General features: G+C 44.4%; 1 protein-coding gene and 1 non-coding gene across 2 annotated transcripts in view; both read left to right on the top strand.

Moving 5' to 3' along the window:
- Wdr43 (WD repeat domain 43) overlaps positions 1-19242 on the top strand; it is a 57171-nt gene that overhangs the window by 11905 nt on the left and 26024 nt on the right. Inside the window, exons 3-6 of the mRNA XM_063230417.1 lie at positions 1709-1830; positions 6885-7005; positions 7823-7962; positions 19074-19176. Coding sequence (XP_063086487.1) covers positions 1709-1830; positions 6885-7005; positions 7823-7962; positions 19074-19176 — 486 coding nt within the window. The remainder of the gene's footprint in view (positions 1-1708; positions 1831-6884; positions 7006-7822; positions 7963-19073; positions 19177-19242) is intronic.
- Positions 7453-7537, top strand: LOC111757775 (small nucleolar RNA SNORD53/SNORD92). The gene has a single exon (XR_002792062.1). It is a non-coding gene; the product is annotated as a small nucleolar RNA SNORD53/SNORD92 (small nucleolar RNA).

Here is a 19242-nt window from a genome sequence, read left to right as displayed (position 1 = left end):
ATCAGAGATAATTTATTATTCTACAGTGTAGCTTGTATAATTTTAGTAAGGCTTGGACATAACAATATATTGAAAGTCCGTGGTATATAGTGACTGTGATTGTTGGTTGGATGAGTAGGTGAATGAAAGAGGGACACATTGGTAGATTGCTTTCTGGAAGGGTATGCTGATTCTCACTGCCCCATCCATGTCTTACAGTGCCTTTTAAGAACTGTAATCTCATCAACATGGGTAATACAGTGCTGAGCAAATTACTAGATAAACAACTAAAAGGGCAACTGTTTTGCTTATATTTACTAAGACTATTTTAGTTCATTTGATATATCTGAATTCTTTCTGTGGAATTTATGTTTATATTCTTTATTTCTTTGTATATAAGTAAAATATAGCACTTGTTTGAATAGCAGCTCATGAGAGAAGTATCACATTAATATTTTAAAATATTTTTCTTTTGAAGAAGTAGCAATTTTATTTGAAAGTAGCTTCCATGATTTCATGTAATAATTTTGATTCTTAGATATGTGCACAGTGGTGCTTAATTGTATTTATATGAAATTAGGTACAAAGAATGAAAATAACAATTACAGTTTGCATGACTTAGAACCTCATTTTGCTGAGTGAGTTTGTCCTGGAATGTATGTGAAATAAGAAGCAGTAGTAGTTTTTTGTTTTTAAGACAATGATCTTTGACATGAAGATGAATTTTTTCCCCTCTTTTTGAGACAGGGTCTCACTGTGCAGTTCACACTCGCCTTTAATTCACTTTATAGCCAGCTGGCCTCAAACTTAAAGTGATCCTCTTGCCTCAGCCTCCCGAGTGTTGGAATTATAGGTTGCACCACCACGCCTGGCCATAAAGACAAAATTCTAAATGCAGATTTAAAGTCACCTAAAAGTTTGATCTACCATGTTAGCAAGGTTTCTGTTACTGTGATCTCCATTCCTCTCTGCTCCTAGTAAGGGACCTTTGGTGTGCTGATTGTATTTAAAGGCTGTTCAGATGGTGTGGCCAAAAAACGTCCGGCCATTTAGTGTTTATCTGAAGCAACAGTGCCTTTTTCTAGTTGAAAGAGGCTTTTGTTTTATTTTGAGACAGGATTTCACTATGCAGTTCAGGCTGTTAATAGTGCTGGAATTCCGTGCATGTGCCATTTCTAGTACTTTTCCTAAAAAGATTTTCCAACCAAATTTTGATCTTTTGGGAGTTGATTTTGCTGGGTGTGGTGGAGTACAGCTGTCATCCCAGCACTTGGAAGGCTGAGGCAGGAGGAGAAGGGTTGCTATGAGTTTAAGGGCGGCCTGAGCTACAGAGTGAGACCCTGTCTCCAAAAACAAAAACCAGCCCGAACCAAACCAAAATAAAAATAAAAGTTGAGTTTGGACTCTGCCATTTGACTTCACTAGTTCTTGCCACACTGTTCAGATTTTGTGGGTCTTAGAGTTGGCATTTCTGTCAAGAGCAAATGGCATTGGAAATGAGTCCTCTGGTCTAGAATGTGGAGCTAGGTTTTTCTTACAGAGAAGGGAAAGTTAACGTTTTGATGTTTTAGCTGTTACGTCTCTTTTTTTGAAAACTGAAGTGGAAATTTTGGAAAACTAAAATGGACAGATACAAGTTAAGGCCTGACATGGTGTTTAACCAGTAATGACTCCTGGATTCATACCATTATTAAGATGAATTTTTTTCTTTAAATTTTTTAATCTGCAGACTGGTGGTCATGACAACAGAGTCAATTGCATACAGTGGCATCAAGACAGTGACTGCTTATATAGCTGTTCTGATGATAAGCATATTGTGGAGTGGAACACAAGGACGTGCAAAGTGAAGTGGTGAGTAGCACTGCTGTGTCTGGGGTGGGGCGTTGCCACAGTGACCTTGTAGAAATGAGCCCTGGACCAGTGAGAATGCACACAATTGATATGGTGCAGACTGTTTTTACGGGATGTTTAGTCAGATTGGGCACACAGGTTGTTAACACAAAAGCCACATGGTACAAGAGTAAAATAATCGTGTAGGAGATGCCAGAAGGGAGCCTATACTTAGCTGTCAGATGAGCATGGCAGTGTTGGAAAGGAAGGGGTTTCATGTGGATCTTTATGACAGCTACGCTTTGAATAGAGGAGGCAGGAGGATGGTTATGAGTGGGGAGAGAAGGTGGGCAGTTGACCCAAACTAAGACGAGGAGTCCAGAAAGCGAAAGATGTGTTTGGTACCGAGCAGGCAGTTTTGAGAGTCTAGCTGGGGCATAATGCATGGTAGAGAGTGGAAATATCTTCTAGTTATTGAAATTATGATCTGAAGAGGGAAATAGCTTGAGGGTTTTAGACAAGTTGAATTTGGAATCCTGTGAAAGGTGAGACCCTGTAGACAGGGTGATGAGAGGTGTTTAGAATTTAAGGGAGAGCGGGTGTGGTGCCTCACACCTGTAATCCCAGCACTCAGGAGGCCCAGGCAGGGGAATCATTGCGAGTTTGAGACCAGCCTGGGCTACAAAGTGAATTGAAGGCCAGTCTCACCTGTACAGCGAGATCGTGTCTCAAAAAGACAAAAAACAAAAAACCATTGAAGGGAGGATGTGGGCCTGGAGTTGCAGAGGACCCGAAGGTGTTTGCCCTGCATTCCTGTGTCCCCGTGTGACGGCATAGCTAGGAGCTGGCCAAGGCTGCTCTTGCATGTAGAGTAGTAATGCCCATCAGACGCGTTGCCCTATCTGACGCCATGAGGGCCACTCTGTCCTGTTTGACTGCTGAGAAGGAGGCCGCCCTCTTCCCTCTAAATGTGTCCCAGCCTAGTCCTTGGCATTTTAATGCTTAATTGAATCCCTGACTCCCATACCATGCTAGATACTGTCTATCAAGGCTTCACTTTTGTTTAAAGATGTTTATGCTGATTTAACTTACCCTCCATTTTTTTTTTTTTTTACACTTTTTTTTCTTTTTATTGGTACCGGGGATCGAACTCATGACCGCCTGCTTGCAAGGCAGGTGCTTATGCTGCTGAGCTAAATCCCCGGCCCCTTACCCTCCATTTTCCCCTCTCCTTTCTCCTGTGGTTACATGAAATGAATAAAAAAAATACAGCATATGGCTCAATTAATTACAGTGAAAGACATACTGCCATTAAGTTCCCCTTAAAATAGCTTTTCTTCAAACATACCTAACACTGTTCTTGGCCCTTTCTAGAACAGTCCTGAAAGTTCTGTTTTTCTTTGTCTCTTAATTGTACTGAGATGACTGCTTGGATGGCTTGAATCAATGCCTGTTTGTTTTATTTTTTTGAGACAGGGTCTCACTGTGCAGTTCAGGCTGGCCTTGAACTCACTATGGAACTCAGGCTGTCCTGGAACTCAGGGCAGTCCTCTTGCCTCAGCCTTCTGAGTGCTGGGATTACAGGTGTGTGCTACCTTGTCTGGCTTTTTTTTTTTTTCCATTAGATTTTTATTGGTACATTTTAAAATATAGTTGGTTTTTTTTTTTTTTTTGTACAGGGAAATCAAACTCATGACCTTGTGTTTGCCAGGCAGGTGCTGTATCACTGAGTACATCCCCGGCCCTGTTTTGGTTCTATGAGGCAGAGTCTTGCTCTGTGGTTCAGTCTGGACTGGAACTCTCCATGTAGCCCAGGCTGGCCTGAAACTTGTCTTGACCCTCCTGCCTGTCTCCTGGGTGGTGGGATCGTAAGTGTGAGCCACCCCTCAGCCTTCCCTCAGCATACTGAAGGCATTGTTCCATTGTTTTGTTTTGTTTTTTAGCTTTTAATGTTATTTTTAGTGTTCTGCAATCTTCTGTGCTCTTTATTTAATGAATGACTTATGTTGGTGTGTAACGCAGTCATTTAGTTTGGAAATTGGTGTGCTTTGTTTTTCTTATGTATTAGATCGTTTCTTCCATTTTTCTTTTCTGTAGGGCAGTGAACAGTTAATCCAGATCTTATATCTCCTGGTCTTTTAAATTTCTGGTCTGTCTCTTGCACCTCCCTGGTCCAGGTACATGGGTTTGAATCCAGGGCTGTGTGGATGCTAGGCAAGTGCTTTACCGCTGAGCACATCCCCAGCTCTTTTTCTTTTTCAGTTTTGTCTTTTGCTTCTGTTACCTGACATTTGCATGTTCAATACCTATTGAACTTTAAAATTTCTCTTACTGTGTGTATGTCCTGTGGTGCAAAGGATTGAATCTAGGACCTCTACATTGAACTACATTGTTAAATTTTATTTTGAGAGACAGAATCATCTTGCTGAATCACTCAGGCTACAAATGAATTTCTGATTCTTCTGCCTCAGTCTCCCAGAATGTTGGGAGTACAGGCATGTGACACCATGCCCAGCTCTTACTGTATCTAAAACTTCTGGAGCTGTTTTTTCTTCCCGTTTTTTAAAATTTATTTTTTATTGTATTATGTTTCTTTCCAACTCTCTGAAGATAATTATAATGGGATTTCAATTTTTTTCTTTTATTATGGTTCATTTGATTTAGTTTCTAGTTTTAATATTGAAAATATTCTTCAGACACGGGAGATCTTTGGTGGCCCCTGTTGGTATTTGAAAACAAAAACATCAGAAAGCTGAGTGGAAGGTCTGGGTGTAGGTGTGTGGCCCTTCAGTTGTTAGACTTCCTTTGTGGAGTGATTCGGGCCCTAAAAATGTCAGTACCTATATCTCATCTCTCTGGAAGCCACCACACTTCCCATAGGACGCCCTTCCAGCCCAGTGCTTTCCAGCTTTACTGGGTGATTGTCTATTGCCTGATTTAGTGTGCTGGCCCTTGGGAGTCTGGCAAGTCTTCTGTTGATGCTGATGCAGGAGCATTACATGAGTGGCAGTGCTGACATCAGTGACATTCTCAGAATGCAGAGATGGGTTGAGGAAGTTTGTGGGTCTCCTTGAGGCAGGGTGGGGAGGCAGGCCTTCTTGTTTATTTTTTGAGACAGTGGCTGTGTAGTGCAGGCTGGCCTTAAATTTACCACATGTAGCCCAAGCTGGCCTGGAACTCATAGTGATCCTGTGTCTTGGCCTCCTGAGCGCTGGTATTACAGGTGTGCGCCACTGTGCCCTGCTTCAGGTTTTTTTTTTTTTTTTTTTTTAAATCAATTTAGTGAATACATAAAAATGGGAACTCGTGCAATGTGCTGGCCTCAGATCATGGTGAGCCTTTTTCCTCAGCGCTGAGTGCTGGGTGTGCAGGCGTGTGCTGCTGTGCCTAGTAGTGAATATGTACTGGGTGATAAATATTTAGTCTTGAAACTGGGATGTGATGAGAAACTGGCAAAAATTTTCAACAGAAGCCAGAAGGTGAAGCAAAAGTTCTTTTTCATACGTTACTATGTACATTTCCTTGATTACAAGTACGTATAAGTGTGTCATGTTTGTCAAAATCTGCATTTGCCTGTTTATGTCTTGTGTTCTGTTTTTGAGTTTTTCCTTGTGTGTGTGTTTCCAGTGCTAGGGATTAAGCCCTCGGCCCTTCACTACATCCCCAGCTCTTATTTCTATTTTGAGGCAGGCTTTTGTGAAATGTGCAGGCTGTGCTTTTATATTTGCAATCCTCCTGCCTCAGCCTCCCACAGTGCTAGGTTTATAGGCGTGAATTTTGTTTTCTTATTGACACAGAGGGGCTGCAGTGTTTTTGCCTTTTGACACAGTCTTGCTATGCAGTTCATGTTGCCTATAAAACTCACTGTGTAGTCGAGGCTGGCCTGGAACTCACGGTGATTCTCCTGCCTTAGCCTCCCAAGCGCTGGGATTCTAGGGTGCGCTGTTGCGCCCAGCTACACGGTATGTGCTTTTGAGTATTCTGTGTTTGTTACCTTTTTAAGGTTTGTTTTGGTTTCAGAAGTTTCTTTCTATGGTTGACTGTCTTCAAGGCCAAATGCAGGCAGAGGAAAGCTTCTCATTCCGTGGCAGCAGGGAAGCAGAGCAGAGGGGAAGGGCCAGAGAGAGGAACGGGCAGGGGACGGGTTGTGCCCGCTCAAGGCACTTCCTCCTGCCAGGCCCATCACACACTAGTTCAGCTAGGGCCCCCGGCATCCATTCAGTTCCTCAAGTCCCACTAGCTGGCATCCAAACCCTCAGCACAAGGAGGCTTTTGAGGGACATTTTGGATCAACCAGAACTTTCTTTTTTTTGGTTTTTTGAAGCAGGATCTAGCTATGTTGTTCAGCCTGGGCTTGAATTCACCAGGTAGCCCTGACTGGCCTCAGCCTCATGGTGATTCTTCTGCCTTAGCCTCCAGAGTTAGAACACTTTGTAATGTATATTTCAGGTGTAAATAAACAGCCAAGCTCCCTTTGCTAATAATAGCATTCCTGTGTTCAGCAAATTGCAAAATCTCATGGTTCTAATCTGATTTGAGCACTTGAAAGGAATAAACTACCTGATTTGTTTCACTTACCTGATGAGAATTCCTCTGTACAGATTTGAGATAGAAATAAACTTGGAGCTGCACCTTGAGACTGCACCTTGTTGCTAAGGGACTAAAAGGCTAACCATACAGAGAAAGCAGGAACTGCCAGGGGTAGGCAGGGTGGACTGGAGAAGGTCCAGTGCGGTAGTTGCCTGTGTGCATTAACAGAGTTTTACCTCCTGGGCTAACAAATACACTTAGCTCCTGCTTTTCTACTCTTGGAACTCTTACCTTCCTGTTTCCTGCTACATCTTGAGAATTTTATCCTGCCAAAGAGGGAGAGAGCATGCTGTGTTCAAAGCACCCGTCAGAGAGGCTTCACTAATGTGTTCCGAGTTATTAACGTAAGGCAAGATTTTGGGGAATGTCATTGGCATAGGATCTTACATGGTATTTTTCATGCCCGGTTTGCTTTTTTGTTATTTTCTGCTGACTAAACTTTCTCCTCACTGATTAAGTTGGTTTTGCTTTTCTTTGCACTACAGCAAATGGAAAGGTGACAATAGCAGTGTCACTTCCCTGTGTATCAGCCCAGATGGAAAGATGTTACTTTCAGCTGGTCGAACAATCAAACTATGGGTTTTGGAGACCAAAGAAGTCTACAGAGTGAGTGTATCAAATTACTTATAATCATAACAGTCATACAGAGTAAGTATGGAGAAAGGCAGAAGTTTGAACCTTGGGATATTGTATTAAGAGCACAAATTCTCAGGCTTAGTGCTGCATGCTTAGGAAGCTGAAGCAGGGGGATGGCTTGAGGCTAGCCTAGGCAGCCTATGGAGACTTTGTCCCCCCAAAAAAGAAAAAAATCAAAACAGATTTTTCCTGTATGCCAAATAATAGAATTAACAGACAAAAATTAGTCTGCACTTTTGATTTATTCTGGAAAGAATGAATCAAACAAATAAATGAGGTGGAGTTTACTGTTGCTAGGAGGTTATTATGGTAATTTCATTTTCTAGCTTGATCTAGCAATTGGTCCATGTACAGTGTTTCATTGTGGAAATTTAGTATTAGGAAAAGCAGATACACTTGGGGGTTACTAAACTTTTGGTGCTGTGATGATGCTGTAAAATTGTGGTTTTGACTCACTGAGAGTAAAATGAAGACCTACAATTCCTTGGCTGTGTCTGAGCACCTGAGCACCCCTTTAAAAGTGAGTAGAGAGCACCTGAGCACCCCTTTAAAAGTGAGTAGAATCCGAGCTGGAGATGCAGCTGAATATTGGAGTGTTTGCCTAGCATTCCCAAGATCCTGGGTTTGATTCCCCAGGCTGCAGAGAAGCATTTAATTTTGATGGTAACTTAATTGTGGAGCTCTGCTGTCAGGTTAACAGTAGCTTCTTTTAGGACACACATGGATTGTTTTTGTACAGTACTGCTTTGAATCTGTCCCCTCCTAAATGAGATTTAACTTTCTCTAGCACTTCACAGGACATGCGACACCAGTTTCATCACTTAAGTTTACTACTGTTAGACCTCCTAATGAGAGCCAGACCTCCGATGGAATTACAGGCCTTTATTTCTTATCTGGAGCAGTACATGACCGGTTACTTAATGTCTGGTAGGTAGTTCTTTTGGGTTTGGGAGGGAGCTTTGCCCGGAGGGAGTCTGTCACAGCTTGAGTGGTTAATATAAGTGATGAGCATAAGACTTGCTTCATTGTTGGAATTACAGTGACTTACAGTGAAGAATTGACCCTGTCTAAACATTGGATCTTTTGATGAATAATTTCTTAAATTATATATTAAATAATAGAGCCTCCTTTCTACTTCCTTAGAGATGCAGTGACTTGAATATTTTTATGAGTGGGCAATTTCAAAGTAAAAGTTTTTAGTGAGAAGACTTTTCATTTTGTTGAAATAGACATTAATACAGTAATGTCTATTTACTGATGGTCTCCTGGGGATATAAAATTCCTTGACATTTTGAGCATTGCCACTAACAATTTTTTGCTGTTATTAATTCCCTTTGAGGTTAATTGTTAAAAGTAAAAATTAACTTAAGCTAAAGAGCTATCAAAGAGTTTCAAATGTAAGAAATAGGAAAGTTTTTGGATTTTAGGACATTATCTGATAATTGCCCCTTTCAACAACTGTTCCTGACAAAATCTAGAAATAGTTTCACATTTTAGTGATACTTGGTTGAGCATGCGTAGGGTCATACAGTGTTACTGTGAGTTTGTACAAAATAATGCTTATCTGGAGAGGTACTCAGCATGTCATGCTGGGTGCCACTGCTTTGCAGTCCTGCTTGGGTGCTGAGGTTATTTGAGCCCAGCGTCTCAGATCCTGTCTCAGAAAAGCAAAGGTTAGGAGCACAGTTCAGAGGCAGAGTGCTGGCCTAGCACTCGCAAGGTCCTGTGTTTTATTCCTAATGCTGCAAAATTAAAAAAAAAAAAATTAGTAATGCTAGAGTTAAAATCTGTCTCCGTGGTCTGCTGACTTTACTGAGGATGCTGTTTTAGTCTTACATGTTTTATAACACTTTGGTGCCCTAGTACCTTAGTGGTGTTGTTTTTTTTTTTGGTACCAAGACTCAAACTCAGGACCTTGTGCTTGCCAGGCAGGCGCTGTGTCACTGATCTATATCCCTGACCCCAGGATCTTAGTTTCTGAAGCTACAATTTCTCTGTAAGAGAAGGGTTAATTTTCATTATGATTACAAAAAACAGTATTTTGTCCGGAGGCATCCTGGTAACAGAAAAGTAAGCTTAATTTTAACTTTGTGTACTTCTCCCTCAAAATTTACACTGCACATTAAAAGGCTGCCTAACAACCTCTGTAAACTTTGGGTATTAGTAGAGCATGCCTAAAATTCCCTGATTTTTTTTGTTGTCATTTTGGTGTTTTTGAGACAGCATCTTGCTTCATAGTGCAGACTTGCCTTGAACTCACTATATGGCCCAAGCTACCCTCGAACTCAAGGCAGTCTTCCTGCCTCAGCCTCCTGAGTGCTGGGGTTACAGACATGCACCACCAAGCCTGCCAAGAACGCATTTTAAAATTAAGCATTTAGTTTATTACGATCAACTGTTAATTTTCTTCTAATCTGAAAAGCATTGAAATTATTAGATACTTTGTTTTATTAGTTGATAAAGAGAAACTGGCTTTGGATTGTTTGGGAAATTGTACCTGGTACTCACTCTTTTATTTGTACCTAGCTTTATTGAAGAATAGCTTGCACATAGTAAACTATGTATATGTAATAAAGTCTTTTTTTTTTTTTTTTTTTGGTAACTGAGAATAGAACTCAGAACCTTGTGTTTGTTGGGCAGGCACTTACGCCGCTGAGCTCTAGTCCCGGCCCTGAACTGTGTAAAGTATACAGATTCATAAATTTTGTTGTATATGTGTATTAACACAGTCAAGACAGTGAATGTATACCTTGCTTCCTTGGTAATCCTCCTCCTGTCAGGTCTCCAGGTGGTTGGTAGGTTGGAATACTATGAACAGAGCTGCTATAGGAGATGTTTATGTGAGAGCATTTCCCTCCACATTTACAAAAGTTTTGTTTCCTTTTTTCCTTCTTATTTTTTAAAACTTTTTCCTTTCCTTTCTTTTTCTACCCCCTAATCTAGGTTCCCCTCCACATCTGATTACTTTCTTTCTATTGCACAATACCTAATACACATTTTGGTTCTTATTTACGCTTTGTTCCTCACACCAGAGAAACAGTGCTGTATTTAAACATTTGTGCCCATTGTATTTCACTGAGGAGTATGGTCTCAAGGTGGTTCCACTTACCTAGGAATGTCTTGAGTTTATCCTTTATGGCAGAGTAATACTCCATTATGTTCAAAACCCACATCTTTATCCATTCACCTATTGATGAGCATTTGGGCTGTTTCCAGGATTTGGCTATTACAAAAACCGTAGCTTGGCTTGTTGATAGGTGTTTAAAACATTTTACTTTACATGACATAGCTAATTTCTTTTGTTTTTTAAGTGGCTGAACTAGTTTATATTCCTAACAATAATATAAGAGTCCTAATTGGCTGTCCTCTGTAACACTTGGTTTGACATTTTAAGTTATTCTGATTGGTTGTAGCGTTTCATTGTGATAAAGTGCATTTCCTTAATATTTAGTGATGTTTATACTCGAGGTTTGTATACCTCCAGGGGTTGCAGCAGTGTTTGTTGAAGATGCTGTTTCCATTGACTTGGCTTTATATATGTATATATATATATATATGAGTATGTATATAAATGTGTTCTTTTTATTCATAATTGTTTTCTGTAGTTCTCATAAACACTGATTTAGGGAATATATTCTTGGAGAAAGAGTTAAGTTACTATGAGCTTCTGGGCATAACATTTTGTTATCTATGTTCTATGTGTGTGTGTTTAGGATACCTTTTTTAGTATAAACTTGATTTTGAACTCAAAGTACTAGGACTGATGCCTGGATGAAGCTTACTAATGCATGAAAAACACTTGCTTTTTTTTCAAATTCATTTTATTCAAGGATAAAGAAGAAAAAAACTAACAAAATTTCAAAACATAGCAATCAAAGGGCAACATTGGTACACACATTGCACATTGTCATCCCCAGATCCCCAGAGCACGAGACATCTGCTTGTCCGCACAATACCTGCATAAACCTTTCTCTTCAGTGAACTCAGGGAAATCAGTGGTATAACTGTCTTAGCCATTTCTTATGTATGTATGTTTTTCCTTTCAGCTTGGCATACTAATGAAACAGTGCGATGTTTACGTGTGTGTCTGTCTTATTTCACTAATGAGTTCTTAAGTTCATCTATTCACCTATAAAAGTGTCCAGTTTATCCTTCTTTATGGCTGAATAGTATGCATTGTATAGAAATATCACACCCTTGGGGCTGGGGCTTTAGCTCAGCGGCATAAGTGCCTGCCTTGCAAGCAGGCAGTCGTGAGTTCGATCCCTGGTACCGATAAAAACGAAAAAGACCAAAAAAAAAAAAAAAAAAAAAAGAAATACCACACCCTTACCCATTCCTCAGTCAAACACAGGCACATCTTAACCATGTGAAGAAAATGCACCTGACCTGCAGCCTTCTTGTACTCAGGGACTGTGTGCAGCAAGCACATGAACACTTTACCCGAGGGATACTGTTTTTCCTTTTTTCCAGTTCATTTTATTCATAGATAAAAAGAAAAAAACTGCAACAGAATTTTAATGTACATCAGTAAGGGTAACCATGGTATATACATTGCACATTGTCATCCTCAAAACTGGGGGATCCTGTAAACACATGCAAAAAGCACAGATGTGCAGAAGTGGTGAGACTCCTAGACACTGTTTGTAGGGTGAGAGCTGAGTGAGAAGGCAGGGTGCAGCCTGTTCAGTCTCCGGTGGGTACACTGGGCATTGGCCACTTAGGTTTTTCACTGGTCTGCATTTGCAGCAAGCATGAAGACACCACAAACAGTGATTTTTGGGATTACAAATAAATTTTAGCAAGCAGTTGAATCTATAAATACGTAATCCATGCAGATTGTGTGCGTGTATGCATGTGTGTGTAAAATGTCTACCTGGACTTTGTTTTCTCAGTATTATGAGAAGGTTAATTCTTCCCAAATTGTTCAGATTCAGTGCAAAATAAAGCCAAAAATCCAAGCAGCATTTTTGTAGAAATTGACAAACTGATTCTGAAGTTTAAATAGAAAAGGAGCAGGGTGTGGTGGCTCATGCCTGTAATCCCAGCACTTGGGCAGTTGAGGCAGGAGGATCATTGCAGGTTCGAGAGCAGCGTGGGCTACAAAGTGAGCTCAAAGCCAGCCTGAACTGCATAGCAAGACCATCTCAAAAAGACCAAAAAAAAAAAAAGGAAATGGACATAGAATGGTCAAGATAACCTTGAAAAATAAGAAAAAGTTGGAAGCTTAGCATTGGTTTATTCAATACTTATGAAGCTACAGTAATCAAGGCAGTGGGATTGACATCAAGATAGATACATAGATTAATGAAAAGAATAATGTCATTGTTTGTCGATGTCGCTCCCGGCCGGCAGGAAGGACACACGACAAAGTCTAGCAGTGGACAACCTTTTCTTTTATTTTCCTTCTCCGTACAGCCTGCCCTGGGATCGCTCCCAGCCGAAGCCTCCTTTGGTCCGCTCCCCGCGGCTCCTTCTGGGCTTCTACTTCCGGGCTTCTTCTTCCCCCCCAGGGGTGGCACCAGTATATATACGGATACAGTGTCCAATCATGTTAAAGTAAGCAAGGCAAGCTGATTGGCTAACATCATCAGTTGCCAGGCAGACTATATTGTTGAGCGGGTTGCTTACGCGGTAAGCAGGAAACTAACGTGCTCGATGGGAGGGGTAATCTACCTCAGGCTTTACTCTTTACTACAGGCCTCACGTCCGCCAAGTGAGGCGACCGGGCTCGGGGCTGCGGCTCCCAACATCTCCCCCTTTTTTATTTTTTATGAATGTGCGCATCGTAGCCCTTCCTGGACTGGGTGCAGAGGCTTATGCCCTATGCGTAGGCCCACCGTAGGTCCTTGGCTTAGACCCTGGTCGGCCGTCCCATGGTCTGCCAAGGCCCTGAGGCCCTCGTCCTTTTTCTAGGGCCAGGCACAAACTGGACGGAACCTGGATGCACACAAGCTTGCACTCATTTCCTCTCCGTAAAGAAATCCCCTCGGAGAGAAATTTAGACCTGGGCAGCATCTAACAGTCCAGCGGCTTACGTGCAGGATGGGGTAGGGCCTGGCTTAGGTTGAGTCGCACCGGGGGAGTACGCTCTTACCCGTCATTGACTCTCCTACCCAGCTATGTCATAATTTTTTAGAGGAGGAGTGTGGGAAGCTCACCACCCCTAGACTCGGTCGTAGGCTAGGCGAGCGAGCCATGCATATGCCTGAGGATCTTCTTGTCCATTTCGGGCTACCGCTATTTCTATTCATCTTGTTGGTTGGTCTGTGATGGATCTCCGGTAGGGCAGGTCTGATCTTCAGTCGAGGGCTTTGTCGCCCGTGTCAGTCTCTCCGGTACCCACAGTGGTTCTCGTCCCGATTCCTGTGGGAAAACACAAACCGCGCCTCGGTTCCAGCTGACCACTGGATCCGGGCCCATCCATTGTCCTGTCAGGACATCTTTCCACTTCACCCACCCTTTATGGTTGGGGGAAGGGTTGCAGTGCTCCACGGCTGGGGAGCAATTATCATTATTTAAATTTAAAAAATTGTGTGTGAATAGTGCCATGGATAATCGTGCCTTTGGGGCCAGGCCTTGGCCTACTCCCCCTTTTTGTTTTTGTAAAATTTCTTTGAGGCTTCTATGAGCCCTCTCAATGATTCCTTGACCTTGGGGATTGTATGGGATACCATGTTTTAATTGAACCTCCATCATTTTGCAGAACTCATTGAAGGCTTTGCCTATATAGGCTGGTCCATTATCAGTTTTTAATATTTTTGGTTTGCCCCATGCGGCCCAAGCCGCCAGGCAATGATTGATCACATTAGACACTTTTTCACCTGTTTCTGCTGTTGTGAATATGACGTGAGAACAGGTGTCTGTGGAAACATGAACATATTTAAGAGTCCCAAACTCCTGTATATGTGTGATGTCCATCTGCCAAACATCACCAGGGATCAAACCTCGAGGGTTTACTCCCATCGGTATGGCAGGTTTGTATGTGGCACAGGAGTCACATAGTCGCACGATATCTCGTGCATCTGCTCTGGAAACATGGAAATGGTTTGCTAGTGTCCTGGCATTGACATGAAACTTATCATGGAAGGCACGGGCTCGCTCGATTGGTGTTAGTAAGGTAAAAATCCATAACGGGCGAGTGGCAGTATCAGCAGCCGCATTCCCCTGTGCCATGGGCCCCGGCAGGGATGTATGTGCTCTTATGTGGGTGGTGAAGACCTTATGGTGTCTGTTCTGAAGCAATGTCTGGATAGACAGGAACAGCCCAGCCACTGTGGAAGTGGATCTAATTAAACCGGCAGTCTCAAGCACTTGCATAGCATTGACCACATACCTAGAATCGGAGACAATATTAATGGCTTCTGAGAACCGTTCAAGAATCATTTTAACGATCTGCAGTTTTACCACCTGAGGCTGATCAGGTTTAAATTGTATGGTAACCGGGGGCTTGCCTAGGATCACATAGGCGCCTATCCCCGTCTTGGAGCCATCTGTGTATATTGTAGTTGCTGGGACTAATGGCTCAGAGGCAGTAACCTTTGGAAAAATTATAGGGTGCTGAGTGACAAATGACAAGATAGGGTCTTTAGGGTATTGATTGTTTATATCCCCATGGAAAACACATCTCAGAATGGCCCACGTATCTATGCAGGCAGCCAGGGTCTATGCCTCCGGGTAATGCTCTATGACTTTTGCAGGTGAGACCTTAGGGTGTATCCACAGTAATGGTCCTTTCTGCCAAATCACCGCTGTGGGCTGTAGACTAGTCTGTAGCAAACAGACATCAAAGGGTCGCCCTGGTTCAATTCTGTGTAAGGTAGCCCCACCTAAGGCTTTTTCCACTCTCTGTAAGGCAGCTCTTGCCTCAGGAGTGAGCCTCCTGTGGGAGGCTATATCTGGGTCTCCCTTCAGAAGGTCGAACAGGGGTTTGAGATCTGAATTTGGTATATGTAAATATGGCCTAATCCAATTAATGTCTCCCAATAGCTTTTGCATGTCATTTAGGGTCCTAACGCCATCCGTCCTAATGGTGACCTTCTGTGGAGAGACTAGCATAGGGGAGATTTTCGCGCCTAAGTAGGTCACCATTTCTCCTCCCTGAATCTTGTCGGGGGCAACATGCAGATTAGCTTGTCTCAGGGCCTCGACCAACTGGCCGAGCATATTATTTAGCATGTCTGGGTCCCTGCCGCTGAGCAAAAGGTCGTCCATGTAATGCACACATCTTATCTTGGGAAAGGATTTCCGTAGGGGGGCCAGTAGGGAATCAAGGTAAATCTGACACATAGTGGGACTGTTGGCCATACCTTGGGGCAGCGTTATCCACTCGTATCTGAGATCAGGGCTTTCTTGGTTAATGGTGGGTAAAGTAAAGGCGAACCTATGAGTGTCCTCTGGATGCAGGGGGATTGAGAAGAAACAGTCTCTAAGATCTATAACATAAACTGGCCAGGACTGAGGGATGGCTGAGAGAGCTGGCAGCCCCCTCTGGACCGCCCCCAGGGACTGCATCTGCGCGTTGACCGCCCTTAGATCATGGAGCAGCCTCCATTTGCCAGACTTTTTCTTAATTATAAAAATGGGGGTGTTCCATGGGGAGGTTGACGGCTTAATGTGTCCTAATCTAAGTTGTGTACTGACTATTTCTGACAAGGCTAATAGCTTCTCCTTAGGCAGGGGCCACTGAGGTACCCAAACCGGATCATTTGACCTCCAGGTGATTTTGATCGAAGTGGGTAGGAGAGCTTCTTCAGCGGCCCCTAAGAAAAACCCAGCCCTTGCCTACCTTTTTTGTTCTCTACTGGTATTGGGGATGTCCGACCCTGTAGGGCATTGCCCAAGCCTTTGCTGGGGGTATATCCCTGGTTCCTGAGTATATCCTTAGCCTGGGGGGAGCAGTTTGACGTAAGCGTGACATCCATCTGAGTGAGGATGTCCCTTCCCCATAGAGACACTGGCAACTGCAACACAAATGGTTGGAAATGGCCCTGATGACCCTCCTCATCGCACCAGAACAGGGTTGAAGCACTAACCTGAGGAGCTGACACCATCCCCAGGCCCTGCAGCGTGTTATCTGCAGTGTTGGTGGGCCAGTTGGAGGGCCAATCCCTTCTAGAGATAATGGAACGGTCAGCTCCTGTGTCTAGGAGCCCTGTTATATTCTTGCCATTGACCTTAAGTGAGAGCATGGGCCTTTTATCAAGTATTATATGGAGTCCCTCGAAGACTTCCCCTGAGGAACCGAAACCTTGACTTTCTCTAATTTTCTGCTTTGAGGGGAATCTCTTGTGGAGACTGGGGAGCAGCAAGAGCTGCGCTATCTTGTCTCCTTTATTGATTACCATAGTACCCACAAGAGATTGAACCATAATTTTAATGTGTCCTGTGTAGTCTGAGTCTATAACCCCCGGGACTACTATGAGACCCCGAAGGGCCGTGGAGGATCTCCCGATCACCAGACCCACGGAATTTTCGGGTAACGGTCCCTTAAAGGTGGTTTCAACCACTCGAACACCCATATCAGGCACTAATATAAGTCTGGAGGCGACACTGAGGTCCACACCTGCTGACCCAGGGGTGGCCCTTGTTGAAGGCTGCCATCCTGAGCTGTCCTGTCTCTGGGGCGGGGGCCCGCCTGTGAAGGGGGCCCCCTCTGGCCGTTTTTTGGCCCTCTAGCATCTCGTCCACAAATACGGTTGCCCTGAGCATCAAAGACCGACCTACACTCCTCAGCTTTGTGTGATCCCCTCTTGCATCGCCCACAAACATATGGTTCTTCATTCCTAGGGTGAGGCCTAGCATCTGCATTGTTTGGGCAATGACGTTTAATGTGTCCTGGCTCCCCGCAGGCAAAACACCCTTTAGCCTTACATTCCCCTTCTAACCCGCGAGGTCCCCTCTGCTGTACAGCCGCGGCCAGGAGAGCAGCCACTCCCGAATTGGAGAGCGGCCCCCCTATCTCTCTGCATATCCTAATCCAGGCGTTGAGGTCCTTGTTCTTATGAGGAGCTATCGCTGCCTTGCACTCCTTTGTACATTGCTCAAAAATCAGCTGCCTTACCAGCGGTCGAGCCACTCCCGGATCAGAAAATATCTTATCGGCAGCATCTTGCATTCGGGCCACAAAGTCAACAAATGGCTCTGTGGTACCCTGAATTATTTTTGAAAGACACAAGGAGGCTGTTCCGGCACCACTTACCTGCTTCCAGGCGCGGAGCCCTATGGCGTTGATTTGTTCATAGACAGCGCCGGGGAACTGAGTCTGATCATCAGCGTGCCGACCTTCTCCCATAAGCATTTCCTTGTTCCACCCCCGGTTTCCCCGACTGGCGTTTCTCTCAGCCTGCTCTGCAGAGAACTCTGCGTACCAGGCTCGCCAATCTAGGTAACTACCCGAGGGCAGACACGCCTTTGCCAGCTGAATCCAGTCCGCGGGGGTGAGGGGCCCAGAAGACAGGTTCTCCAGCATGGCAATGGTGTAAGGCGCAGTCGGCCCAAAGGTTGTAACTGCATTTTTAAGTTCTCTAATCTGCTTTATCTCAAAAGGCTCCCATGCATTACGTCCCTGGCCCATAGCTACTTGTACAGGAAATATCCCGTAGGGGCCACTATCTATCCCAGGTGGTGGATGTACCTCATGAGACAAACGTCCCCCCTGCCAAAGCCGCCTGTAAAAATACCGACCCGCCGGCGGCGGAGCATAAGACGGCGGCCATGATTGGGCGGAAAATGGGGGCCCGTGCATCACTTCCTGTTCTGGCGAAGGGGAAGGGAGCTCCTGGGCGGCCGCCTCGCGGCGAGGGATCGCCTCCGGGAACAGCCCCCAAGGTGGGGCGGAAGGCTTCGCCTCCCTCTCACGCCGGGGAGCGCTCAGGAGCTCTCTACTCCTCCGCAGACCAAGTTGAGCGGAGCGCAATTCACGGTGCAACGCTGGGAAAGAACCCTGCGACTCCTTATCGAGCGACTTAGGCTCCTGACAGCTGGTCTCTTTGGCCTCCTTGCCATTCAACTTTCCCTCGTCCTCGGAGTCAGACGACTCCGAGGCTAGAGCCCCGTCCTTCTCCTTAGCATCTTTGTTCCCCTTGACGGGCCCCTCTCGGGAGCTCCCCGACTGGGCCTGCTCAAATACCCTGCGTACTTTTGTAAGCTCTTGAGAGCTTTCTCCACAACCACCCTCGCTCTTAGTGTTGCTACCTAGCATGTTTCCCATCTTTTAATATGTTACTCACCGCGTGAGGCCCAAGGAATCCGCCACTTACGCGTGAGCCTGAGGGGAGTCTAAAAGCCCTGTAGGTGCGCGCCACCCAGAGCCCAGGCTTATCCCCAACTCACCTGTCTCGCAGCTCTGTACTGGAGCGTTGTCCACTGTCACGTCTCGGGGGTGATCAGTCCCCGTGCGGGCCTCCAAATGTCGATGTCGCTCCCGGCCGGCAGGAAGGACACACGACAAAGTCTGGCAGTGGACAACCTTTTCTTTTATTTTCCTTCTCCGTACAGCCTGCCCTGGGATCGCTCCCAGCCGAAGCCTCCTTTGGTCCGCTCCCCGCGGCTCCTTCTGGGCTTCTACTTCCGGGCTTCTTCTTCCCCCCCAGGGGTGGCACCAGTATATATACGGATACAGTGTCCAATCATGTTAAAGTAAGCAAGGCAAGCTGATTGGCTAACATCATCAGTTGCCAGGCAGACTATATTGTTGAGCGGGTTGCTTACGCGGTAAGCAGGAAACTAACGTGCTCGATGGGAGGGGTAATCTACCTCAGGCTTTACTCTTTACTACAGGCCTCACGTCTGCCAAGTGAGGCGACCGGGCTCGGGGCTGCGGCTCCCAACAATTGTTTATATCTGCCCAAAAATATTTTTTCCTAAGCAAACATGTTAATTTGGTTGTGACATGAATAGTTCTGTTACTGAGTTCTCTACATGCTTAATTTAGCTTTCAAAAATGAAAGTTATTGAAACTCGTTAAAACTGTGGGATACCCCCACCTCACTCCTGCAAATTTGTCCTGTTGTCTAATGGCTGATTTTGTTATCTAGGCAGGTCCGGTCAGAAAACAAAGAAAAGAATGCAGTGATGTCTTTTACCGTTACAGATGAGCCTGTCTACATTGACTTGACTTTGTCAGAAAACAAAGAAGAGGTAAGTGGCTTGAGTTTTTTTTTTTAATAAATGGTTTTAGATTTTACAACCTCATTTGTAATATTA

Source organism: Cavia porcellus, unplaced genomic scaffold (genome assembly GCF_034190915.1).
Source record: "Cavia porcellus strain 051 isolate PalLab524CR breed Dunkin Hartley unplaced genomic scaffold, mCavPor4.1 scaffold_1, whole genome shotgun sequence".
Classification (NCBI taxonomy): Eukaryota; Metazoa; Chordata; class Mammalia; order Rodentia; family Caviidae; genus Cavia; species Cavia porcellus.
This window is presented reverse-complemented; position numbering and strand designations above follow the sequence as displayed.